Here is a 13213-nt window from a genome sequence, read left to right as displayed (position 1 = left end):
TGGCAAAAAAACCTTTATATATATATATATATATATATATATATATATATATATATATATATATGCGCGTGTGTGTGTGTGGGCTCGTGATTATGTGATAATAAATCGATAGGTTCAAGCATTCGTCCGCCTGTGGACACAGTTATTGTTTATTCTCGTTTAAGTACATTTTTGACTAATTAATTACTTTTTCGTATTTGGAACTGTCTCTTGTTCATGGAAAACAGTTTTCAACTGCACTCCTGACCCGCTTCTCATCTCAAGCTCTCTTTGTTTAGGAGCCTCTTCATGGGCGTGGGCGGTGCGCGAGTGAACGCCCACACAGGATCCCACGCCTCAATCCTGCCGCACCCATCAGCCAAAGCATTTTCTCTTTACAGACATTTTTCCCGCGTGGTTAAAGGATTGTGGTGGGAGGATGACTGAAATGCTCCTTGGCTTTCTTTTAACATTGCGCATGCGTGGGAACGTCTTTCTGTAAGGGCAAGTAGTGGTAACTGCCTCGTTATATAAGGCTTTCGTGAAAAAAAGGGTTTGATGGTTTATTTATTTATTCATTTTTTTAGATCTGAATTCCACAAAACGAAACAATTAATTTGACATATAATCAAGAAATAGACTCGATGCATCAGTAAATATTAAGCTTTTCATATAATAGACTGCGAGTGATGATTTGCTAGATTTTCCGGGAAATGTACTATTCATTTATGAGGGTTGTTTAGTATTTTATTTATACGAGTTATAATTTTGAATATATAAAAAAACAATAAAATGTTTGACAAATGTGGAGGAATGAAACAAGTATAATATAGTAGTAGTTGTACCCAGATACATACTCATATGATTACGCGTGTAGATAATCAGTAAAATAACTACAATTGTATGAATAAGTGACAGCACTGCACTTCATCGAGCAGCGTAAAAACATGAGCGTACCGTGCGGTACGTAATTGTAAGTTACAGCACTGTAATTACTTGGGTGACCTCTCACGCAAAAGACATTCCGTGCTTTTTTTTTTTATTACTCTCTTCGTTGAAGAGAATTTATTTAGCCGAAGAGCATTGCTGAAGAATGTGGCAGATTTTATGAACCATTGTTAACACCTGACTCCCTCCTCCTCCTTGCTTGAATGCCTGCATCAGAGGGAAACCGAGCGAAGGGTAAAGAGTGGAGCCTAACCGTGAAGTTTTCTGAAAGGATCAGTCCATATTGAGACAGGCAAAGTTTTACAAAGTTTGGAGTAAAAAAAAATAAAAACGTTACTCAACCAATTAAGGTCGAGGATTCTGATCTCCACAAAAGTTAGTTAAGAATTGTTTACATGGCGGGTAATATATTTTCGCAGATGGCTGAGCAGACGAAATTGGTTCACGTTTGGAGTTAATGTATAAACTAAATTACTTTATTGTTGACTCAACAAGAAAGTTCTTTTGCTTTTTCATTCTAGTAGGTTCACGTATTTCAGATTTTTCTCGTTTTTCTTAAAAAGATAAATGCTGAAAAGAGCACGTACATGCATAAATTCATGCACTTTATTTTTCCTGGAATAAAACATAGCAAGTTAGGAGCTTTAGCTCTTGAAAGGAAATTTCGTCATCGACTTGTCTAACCACAAGAAATTCAATAAGCGTTTTCGTAATATGGGACATATGTATATATATATATTATATATATATATATATATATATATATATATATATATATATATACATACATATATATATATATATATATATATATATGTGTGTGTGTGTGTGTGAGAATACATATGTATGCATGTAGTACATGCATATCCTAACTACTGAATCTCTCTACAGAAAACCTCCGCAACGTTAGTTGTTTCAAACACACAATCGAACACACACTTCACTACTCACCTTTATCTTGCAGGATATAAGACCCCCTTCTTTCCGATACCTCTTTTACATCTTTCCAGCACTCTCTTGGTCTTCCTTTCCCCTCTTTCCTCCCAACTCTTCTTTATTATACACTCGTCTGCAGTTTATCGTCCTCCTTTTCTCTGGAATGGCCGAACTATCTTAAATTTAGCACTGGTCCTTCCTTTCACCAGGCTACCCTTTTAATCAGCTCGTCGATGCGTTCCAACATCTCCCCTCCTTTCGTTTCTATTTATGCTACATATATTAAGAAAATACTTAATTTTCGAGATTAAAAAAAAACTTTTTTTTATTCTTCTATTCACCGTTCAAACTTCACTCTCTTAAAGAAGACTTTGCTCAGTAAATCTGTCTTACTTCCCAACTTTGCTTCTATGTAAATCTCTACCCCGGGGGGAGGAGTTAGTCCCGTCAGTGCACCTCGAGCGGTGCAATGTAGGCGTTACTTAAGGTTCTTGAATTCTACACACACACACACACACATTATATAATATATATATATATATATATATATATATATATATATAATATGTATGTATGTATGTAGTGTGTGTGTGTATACACACTCGTATTAAGCTACAAATGTCCTTTAATATCTTATTCCCTTTACCTCGGATTTAATATATTTTCATATATGTTAACCGAAGGGAATTTTTTTAGTTGATAAGAAATTCGTCGGCTCAAGGGCGCGAACCACGGAACCCAAGAATTCAAGATTTGCAGTAAAGCGCTTTAAACAACAAGTCTTATCAACTAAAAAATTCCCCTTCGGTTAACATATATGAAAATATATTAATTCCGAGGGAGAGCGAATTAGATAGTAAAGGACGTTTGTAGCTTATGCGTATATAGGAATCACGGTTATATGATAAGACTCATACATCCAAATATATATATTAGATATAATAAAATCCCAGTGGACCTGATCTTGTTAGTCCTCCCCTGGGTGGCAGTAGGAAAGACATGAAATAGCCACCCACCCCATGCAAACTGGTTTGTCCGCCCAGGATAGGGTAGGTAGGGGAATGGGAGGGTAGGGGTGAATCCACCCTAATGCAAACCTTTTTGTCCACCCTTGTTGAGGGCTGAGTAGGCAGGAGATCGGGAGGGTAGGGGAGACTACAGCGCCGACTAAGCAAGCCAACAAGCTCGTGTGTGTGTGTGTATATATATATATATATTTATATATATATATATATATATATATAATGGATATGTCTAAGAATTAGGTATTTTATTGATTAATAAATTTGGAGATTGCATTTCAACTTTCACTCTGCTAGTTGATGTAACTTCTTGATCCATATGAACTTAATATGGTAATAAATAAGAGTAACTTTAGCTTTTGCTTGGTAATGTGACGCGCTGTAACTGAAAGAAACTTGTTGGGAATGCAAAGCATATTTGATATTTCGTTGCTGTAAGCAGAAGATTTTCCGCTCCATTCCCCATTTCTGAAGACTATATCTTTCCCCTTTCTCTTTTCTTTTAGTCTACCTCTCCTGTTCATATGAGCGTTCCCGTGAAATTAAGATAGACTTCTGATGTTTGTGCCTGATCACAAATTACTTATTTTGTTCGCCAGTTCTGTTCTTGCGTGCATAGTGAAACGAAACCCACCGGACTTAGAAAAGTTTGTCTCCAAGAGAAAGCTACTTACTTTCCTTCATAGGCAGTTGCGGCCCACCCAGAGTTGCTTCAAGGAATTCAGCAATCTTTGGGTTGCAAGGACATCTGACTGTCTTCCTGCTTATTGATTTAATTTCTGAATCACCTTCCTGCTGCTGTTAGCCTCGATTCTTTTCAGCCTCAGTCCTTCACAGTGCGGGCCAACGCGCTCTTGTCGGTTAAGGCTAATAGCTGGCAATCCATTAAGTTTTCCCATCTACATACAAACATATATATTATGTATATGTATGTATGTATGTATATATATATATATATATATATATATATATATATATATATATATATATATATATATATATATATATTGGTGAAAAAAATGGCATGCCCTCACTGAATAAAAATAGTATTCTTTGGTTCTGAGATATTCCAATTCCATAAAATAATATGGTGATATATGTATAAGACAAGTTTTTTTTCCATAGCATGAAAGTCCCAGAAGAATATAAAATGTTGGCAAAGTAACTCTTATAGGTACGAAGAATATTTCTCTCTCTCTCTCTCTCTCTCTCTCTCTCTCTACTCTCTCTCTCTCGTCTCTCTCTCCTCTCTCTCTCTCTATCTCTCTCTCTCTCTCTCTCTCTTTCCGTACGTGGCCAAGTACGTATATATAAATGACAAAATCAATGACAAAATAGTCACTAAACTCTTCGATTTTGCAACTTTTTTTATGTGAATTCTAATTCACATATCTCCGGCTATTGCAGAGGAGATCTAGAGCAAATAGTAGTTGTTTTTCCTCTGTTTCTAATTTTCTATTTCATGTAGCAGATAAGAAAGACAAAGGCTTTCAGATGTAATTCAATAGAACACCATAATTACTCTCCTCGTTATTATTGATAATTTCATCAGGACCGAGTTTTACGACTTTTGTGTAAAACTCGACATACTTGCCCATTTTGAGGATCATCCTTATTGTCTGGATGGGAAAAGTTGTGGGCGCTAATTACCTTCGCTGCTGGGCTGTGTAACAACAATTTCTATTGGAAAAAAATTCTGTAACTTAGAATTGTAAAACGATTTTTTGGTTTGTTTTATATCGTTCGTTCACTAGCCTTTTTAGTGCGATCTTTTGTGTTGTGTGTGTGTGTGTGTGTTCTTTAACGTTAAATGTTATATTTGTAAAAGACCTGAAAACCCTCAGATGACAAGAGTTCTTTCTTCCTTGACAACTAAAATACAGTTGGAGCCTTGATGCATGGCAGCTGCACTGCAAATGCTGTTTCTAAATATATTGAAATATTTTAAAGATTTCTGTGAACTGGATAAATAATGATAAATTTAATTTCATCATAAATATCTCTGTATCCATAACATATACAGTATATAATATGAATATATTATATATATATATATATATATATATATATATATATATCTATATATATATATATATATAATTTCTAAGATATTGTGATTTGGTCATTGTTCTACGACAATCTTAACCATATGTTTGTTATGGTAATTGAATTACAATACTAACAGTTTAATTAACCTAAGATTTGAATTGAAAAGAGGTAGCCGGTTGTAAAGATAATACATTGATATTTTATTGTTATTATTACAGTTAAGCTTCTAAGAATATTATGAAATTAAGAAGCTATGATGTCACTGCATGTTACTCAATAGTTACTAAACTGATTAGCGAAATTAAAGAAACATTAAGTTTAGTCAGTATTTGTTTCGATGGCCGCCAACAAAGGATACTGTCATCTTTTGTTGGTGATAGAATTTCTGGAATAATTTTGCCCCTCTGTGCTTGGAAACGTGATTGGATGGACAGATAAATGTATGTATAGTGACAGATTCTTACAAGTATAGAAAATTCGTAAGCAAGAGCGTTTTTTTAAGAATAATAACTGGAATACATTCTACAACTGACATCAAATTTAAAGAATTTCAAAAGTAAGAGTAAATAAAGAAATAGATAAATTCTATTCCACAGTAACACCATGGCTTTTTTCAAGCGTCTAGGGTCTGCCAGTAATCAGACACTATGTCGATCAGACAAGCAACGAACCTCCCACTGGCGCCGTTACTTAGGCTTCAGGAAATTGAAGTATTTTGTTTCTGACATTTGGCTTTGCTGTATAATTATTCTAATACTCGTCACCGCCTTGGTGACGCTTGTTTTTCGTCCGTGCCCCACAGTTTTAGAGAATTGGCAAAACTGGACGTGACGATCGTTCATAAGATGAGCTGATAGGGAAATCAGTTTAGTTTAATTTGGGTTTGAGAAACAAAAATCAATATTGTAAGATAACCTACGTTTAAGATCGATTTATCTCCAGGATCATTACAGACTGTTCTTAATTGTTAGTGTGTCAGGAGCAATTACCTTAACATGATTATCAAGTAAGTTTATTCGCTGATTAATTAAACGCAGCTTTCAGTCTAATAACTTGGAACTGCTTGCATTTTACCTCAACATTTTTCATGAAGAAATTAAACCAGATTTAACAGTTGTAAAAGAGAAAATCGGAAAAATGTATTGATAATTATTCTAAAATCATTTTGAAATCTAATATGGATTTAAATCAAAATACAGCTCAATCTACCTCTCCAAATGCCGACTACCAGGACGGGGCTACTGTCTCTAGCTTATGTAGTCTCATCTGATGTAGAAACTTGGTGGCGGCATACGTGAACTGAAACTCAACCCAGAAAGTTTAGCAATTTAATCAAAGTTTTCTTTTCAAGTTTAAGATTCTAGACACAGGCCAGAAGCCTAGTTACCATGAATTAGAACAGAGCCCAGTGGGCAGGTCAACTTGTACTCTGGTCGACTCCTGCCCACTCACCGCTCACCAATATTTACAGAAAAAGGTAATATCCAAGGACAAATATTCCGTTTATTTTCGATGAGATGGCGAAGCTTGAATAAATAAAAAATAAAAAAAAATATACTATGAGTTTGATGTGCTAGATGGCCACCAGACGCTTTGGTTTTGAGAATGCATGGTTGATATTCCATCCCTTTCCAGGCATCCAGGGGAATATTTGCCCTTTTCATTTGTAATTTCACGAGGATTTAAAATGGAATGACAAAGCATACCATATATGTTTTTTCGTTTTTTTTTCGTTCAAAAGAATTCAAAAATATCTAACGGGGGTAAACATTAATAGCTCACATCCCTTGTGATAAGACCTTGGTTGTAAAGGATATTTGCATTTACGAAATTGTACATCTAATAGAATGAATGAAAGCAGAGACTTATCTAAAACTAAGTCTAAAACTAAGGTTCAAACCGTATTGTCCAAACAGAAGATCCAAGGGAGGAAATTTTTGCAAAATTTTCCCCACCAAAAATAATTTAGGGCCTAACTTACGTTATTGGATGGGGGTAAACTTCTGGATAAAAAAATATAGTTAAGTTCAGGTTCGTCGGACTTGTGGGTAAAATTTCATCGAAAATCTCACTATTCCAATAATCCTTGCTTGGGACTGCCTCATCTACAAACACTGAGTCACTGTCACGAGTTGCATGTTTACAAAGGAAAACATCAAGAATCTTCATAATGACAGGTATCAGTGAGTTGTCATAATTCTGTCCTTTGATATCTAGCAATTTTCCTTTATTTAGGCTACCCTATTGCCATACGAATGACTTTCACCATAGATAAACACTTTTAAAAGTTTTCAAACTTTCTAAGTTCCAGTCTGAGTGCTGCATTACGGAGTTGCCTATTCGTAAGCCGAGTGTGGTTCTCTTCGTTCCTTAAGAGTTTTCGTCTGACTATATGAAAGATTTTGATTGGATAAAAGTTAAGAATGTGACAGAAGGTGGTCTCTTCCATTTTTCACTCAATTAGCCTGTAGCCTGGGGTTGACTGATCTTATTATTTTCAGTTTCTGGCTCCACGATAGGCCATGCTAATTTTTCAAGCTGGCAGTACATTTTGTATAATAGAGGAAGCGTACAGGAGTATAACTGAATTTTTGCACGACTCGAACGATTTTACATCTATTCTACAGAGCCTAAATTACAAAAACCTTGACGACTAAGGCCTAAGGGTGTAAATTCTTTTACGTGTACCAGCTTAACCTCTCGCCGTTTAACCTAACCTGCAATGAATCTAAATACTTTAATGGTGCCAGCCTTGCCTCATTCTTAACCAATCACAACTTCAGTCTCTAACCTAGCCTATTGGATCATATTACTGTAGTTATGCCAGTTATATTCGGTAGCCTAACTGTAAACACCGCCACTATTATTATCATAATTTACTAATAGGCTAGTGGCACAGTTTCTAGCCTAACCTATTAAATTTGATTTTAATCTATTAAATACCATCCCTATTGCAACTTCAACTTCAAAACTAACACAGTCGTTGTTGTCCGTCTATCTCCATTTAATAACTTGTCCAGGCATCAGTCTCTAACGTATGAGACTTACATTACTGTAGTAGCCAAACATATCACAAACGTAGCCCCAGAGTACTTCCACTGTTTTCATAGTAACTTCAGTTTATCAACATAATCAGTCAAATACCACAATTATTTCTACTTTTCATAATTTCACGATTTCCGTTGTATCCTCTTGCTGAAAAAAGCAGTGCTTCGGTCTTTTTGTCAGAAGAATAATAAAATTAGATTAACCCTTGGAGCATCCGGATTTTTTTTGTTTTTGTTTAAGAAAGGTCCAACGGAATCAAAATTTACCATGGCTAAGAATTAGCGTAGTTAATGGAACCCAGTCTTGTTAACATGAAGTTTTTTTTTCCTGTACAGGAGAGAAAATGTTTTGGATAGTTGACAGTTTTTAAAAATTACTTTGGTTTTTGGTTGATGAATTGTATTGATTGTTTTCAAAATTTGTTTTAAATTTTATTACTCATGGAGTAAAGTGAACTCATTAACTTAAGTAAATGCCGAGATAATTATTAGGAATGAGCGTCTCAAGGATTTACGTAGTAAATGAACAGGTGAACCGAAATATAATGCTGTGATGTAGCTACTGTATGTTGAAGGAAAAACAGCAGATTCATAGCAGTGTTTTCAAAAGAAGGGGGAGAATTTGGATACGGAAATGTTAGACGTTGGATTGCTGAAGTGTTACGAAGAAGGTCATTATGTTTGGGAAGCTCTTGAGTGTACTTAGATGGTGTCGAGTGACTTGGTAAATGTCAGAGGTTCCTCCCGTCTATTGATAATTTTTTATATATATATATAGAATTATGTGATATAGCCTAGCATTTAGTGTCTCATCATAATCGATAGTCGAGTTCTTATAGTAAAAATAGTGATAAAAGCTGCATGTTCATGCACAGGCATATACATGATAAATGTGTAAAGAGCTGTAACACAATCGGAAGAGTCATATCGATTGTTCGTGGGCTTCCTGTCGTTGTGACCTATTGAAAAGCTGAATATGCAGTTGAATGGAATAGGATATTAATATAAATGCTTTTGCTTCGTTGAACAGAATTACGTCTCATTTGTTGACGTGTAATAGTGAAATTTTAATGAGGGCTGAGCAGATTGATTTTCGCAACTGCATCGCTCGCAGAAAGTCGGGGAATATCATTTCAGTCTAATAACATCAACAACAACCATACAGCGCGTTAAAGTATTGTTTCTAAATTTAGCCCGCAGGTATTGATTAAAGCCAGAAATAGAAGAGACTTGAGCACAGACGAGGCATCTCTTCTCTTACCCACAGACTCGTGCTTGGATTGGATAATGCGGTGGGAATTTATGGCATTAACCTCAAGAATGCGATGGGGAGTCTACGTGCCTAATGGAGGCTCCCGTTAAAGCTCTGGGTGTGTGTGTGTGTGTGTGTGTGTGTAGGTGTAGGTGTATGTAAATAGCAGTTTACTTGAATGACGAAATTGAAATTACTGCATGATAAAAGCTGGTATGGTGAATTTGTCGTAACCTACATGTGATTCTTTCTAAAATAACAGGGAATAATTTCTAATGTATTCTGCAAATGTTATTATGTACCTTCATCGATTCTGAAGGGTTGACACTCCTTCCGATTCTTTAACATGGCTGGAGGGACGAATACTCGCTTGGTAGCCCCTGAGCGAGAGCAAGATCGCCGTCCTGACGTTTTATATTAACTATTTTTTGGGAACGTGGCCGGCAGCAGCTCTATTTTTAGATCGCTCCAAAGAATTCTTGCCTTCCAACTTGCACCTTTTATTTTTTTTTTATTCCTTCAGAAAATAATTTTTTTTAAAGCAGCTTCAATAAGTTTTGGTAATGAAACCTTTAATGCCGTTTGCAGATCACCTGAGCTAAACTAGAATCTTGCCACAAATTTACTGCACTAGAATTAGTCTTTTGTCTACCAAAGGTAAAAGTTCCTTGCAGCGGAATAATATAATTAGACTTAAAAGCTATCTACAAATGTATAATTTAGTTTATGCCGCATATCCATACGTTCGAAAAGGGCCTGTCCTATTTTGTGTGTTGAAGTTCAAAGGTACGTTCAGGCCAAACTGGAACTCTGTACATCAGTAGTAGCTGAAGTCATCAATATTTTTGGGTTTACCAATCTAGGAAGTATATGCTTACATCTATGATAGTCAACCTTGCGTTGTAAAGAATGTGGAGGCAGTCTCAAAATAATCCAGTATTTATGGAAACTGGTATACCTTATTTGTGAAGTTGATGATATGTTCTCTCTCTTTGTTTCCGTACACAGATTGTATGTAATAGGAGTAGGAAATATCCTCAGTAGTATAGAATAAGTTTATAGGCTTAGTATTACTTGGTTCAGAGTGCACAGTACCTCCGTAAAAGGCAGGCATTTACATCGACAGAAATTATGGAACTTACTTTGAAGTTCATTTTGTTGAGATGATTGAAGAAACCAGTGATTTGTCATCATTAACAACAACATTAAGTGCAATGTTATCCGTCATTTATCAGAAGTTGAAGCCTTTAGATCCCATAATGGTCTCTTCCGTTGCTTCCTATATTTAACCTCATTACAGCATTTTCTGTCTGCTTCGTCGTTGTTACTTATTCCAAGTATTCGTATATCTCCAGTTTCTTTTCGGAAGACCGCAAGAAGTTCATTTTCTCTCAGTCGTTCCCTTCCTTTCGGTCTTTCCTTCTTTTACTTAAAGGTGTATTACCGATGGTTGTTCGTTGTCTTTTCTCCCCTCCCTTACCTAGTAACCATTTCTTTGTTTTACTCTTTGAGCTGTCATTCCAGAGCACTTGTACGGCGTCACATCTTTCAGATCCACATTATTGGTATTATGCTCAAACAGAGAATGTTTATATGTAGAGCGAAGGCGGCAAACTTTTGATGATATAATTGCTACTAGTATCTTACGGAAAACAACTGACTCGTGTATCCAACTCTTTAATAACAGTTAATTCATTTTCAAATTCATCTACAGTGATAAGTCATTTTGTACCGACTCACATACAGAACGGGGTTTTCCAGGCAATCTTCCCTGTAGAGGGGTAGTGCCGTCAGTGCACCTCACGTGGTGCACTGCAGGCATTACTAGCAGCGTCTCTTCGGCCCCTTGTTCAATTCTGTTTTATGTTCTATTCCAGGCAGTCTATACCTGTTTCGAATTTTATGCTTTCTAGTCAACATTTTTCAGAAATTATGCACAGGAAAGCTGAGCTTTCTCGTTTTGTTGTATTTTATATATTACCAGCAACTTCCGGTACATTATACACACACACACACACACACACACACACACACACATATATATATATATATATATATATATATATATATATATATATATATATATATATGGAGGCTACACGCACATACATTAACACATCCCTCGAGCAGTACTATGATTCACAATACCATCATAGTAACGTAAACTGCAAATTCCAGTTCATTGCTTAAGAGCATTTTAAGACTTTTCTCTTCAAGCCTTGCATTAAAAGCCAGGAGTTGCGCCATTTAAATCATAAAATCGCTATCTCCGAAAAAGACGGGACACCTGCGCCCAATGTATCGACTCTCTTGACGTTAGCGTCAGCTGACTCGCCGAGAAATTCATTTCATTCATCGCTTTAATGTTTGGCCAGAGGTTGCAGAGGGTCCCTTCCTCACTTTCATTTATTCATCGTCCCTCTTTTCCAAATATCAGGGTAGTTTACCATTTTACAATGGGGTCTTTTCTCTCTCGTTCGAGCATAGTCTGACCGTACTTAGAAGGAAGGAGAAACTTTAATGTTCGTTTATTCCGAGATTTTAAAATTCTCTTGAATACTGTAGTGGTTGTGATGCGTAGTACTACTACTTTTATAATGTTTTATGTCACGATATACGCCTTTTGAATTGTGGATTTAAATTTTCCCAACAAATTCATGAAAGATTCACCAGTGTCCCGTTACAACAAACAGCTAATTTGCTCACACTTCTTATTAGGTGTTGAAGGGGGCTACCAGAAGCGGGATGTTGCCCAATGGATTTTGCCGTAGTCCCAGTGCATCTTTAGTGGGGAACAGAGGATCAATGGTCGTCCGTGATGCATCTGAGGGGCAAGCTGGGATCAAAGTGCACCTTTTTTTTCTATATATCTGATGTTGTGGACAGGCTGCCGTCAATTTCATTCACTCTCCGGACTGTTTTTGCTTTAGTCGATCCGGATGACCTTTGACACAAGTTTTTAACCATTTCCGTAACGCAGCTCTCTCTCTCTCCTCTCTCTCTCTCTCTCTCTCTCTCTCTCTCTCTCACGGGTGCGTGTGCACTTTTGTTTTAACCTTTTTTCTGTCGTTTATAATCCTTTCGTTTTGTATATATTTTTATCAGAAAAAATAACTTCAATCGATGTATTGCTTAACTTGAATCATTTCAGCGTTGAAATTGACAGAGTAAAAGAACATGGAATGTTTTAGCATCATGTTTTCCCTCCTGCGTGAGAGCTTTTGTGAAAACATTTTTAGATCTCCCCATTAAACATCATTAGAGACAAGGCATGAACTTTGTATATAAGTTTCATATTTTCATCTATTTTTATTTGGACTGAGAGGGGGGAGGGGAGTTTCAAGGGTAAACCACGAGGGGATGGACATTTAATACTTAGATCTCCGAATATAACCGAGCTCTGAGGGAATATGCAGGATATTGTGAGTTATTATTTGCACCAGACTGAAAAAGACTATTATATTGCTCCAGGCACCACCAGAGGTCCTGATTTGCGAAAGATGTATGGAATTAATGCTTAATACCTACACCGATTCTCTAATAATGAATACCAGAGGAAACTATAAGTAGATTCACATCAACTGTGCATTTGACGTCTAGGCTCGTCCCTTACAACACTCCTGATTGGCTGTTGACTGGCTTATCAACACCCAATCAGGAGCGTCGTAAGGGACGGGCCTAGACATCAAATGCACGGTTGATGTGAATCTACTATAGTAATTTCTTGTTACCAAATTTAATGATAAAACTACTTGAACAATGACTGGAATTCCATTTTATGGAGCAGGATGTTTCTGTTGCCAGTTCCGACCACCAGCGTGGCCAGATACAATTACGGTTGGTAACTGTCCCTCACTCTTCTAATGCTGAGGTTTGAATTAGATTTCTATATGAGAACACGGTTATGCACTTTGATTTATTGTCGCTATAAAGGTAAAAATTTTGAAATTAGCAAAGATTTTATGGGACAATCAGAATGC

The 13213-nt window shown here is 36.3% G+C and overlaps 1 protein-coding gene across 2 annotated transcripts in view; it reads left to right on the top strand.

Annotated features, from left to right (window-relative positions):
* LOC135218282 (major facilitator superfamily domain-containing protein 6-like) overlaps positions 1-13213 on the top strand; it is a 90723-nt gene that overhangs the window by 9108 nt on the left and 68402 nt on the right. The window contains exon 1 of one of the 2 annotated variants that reach the window (XM_064254490.1): positions 7030-7111. The exons of the other annotated variant lie outside the window; for it this stretch is intronic. Coding sequence (XP_064110560.1) covers positions 7071-7111 — 41 coding nt within the window. The 5' untranslated portion in view covers positions 7030-7070. Of the gene's footprint in view, positions 1-7029; positions 7112-13213 lie in introns of those variants that run through there. 2 annotated transcript variants of the gene reach the window in all.

This window comes from Macrobrachium nipponense, chromosome 9 (genome assembly GCF_015104395.2).
Source record: "Macrobrachium nipponense isolate FS-2020 chromosome 9, ASM1510439v2, whole genome shotgun sequence".
Classification (NCBI taxonomy): Eukaryota; Metazoa; Arthropoda; class Malacostraca; order Decapoda; family Palaemonidae; genus Macrobrachium; species Macrobrachium nipponense.
This window is presented reverse-complemented; position numbering and strand designations above follow the sequence as displayed.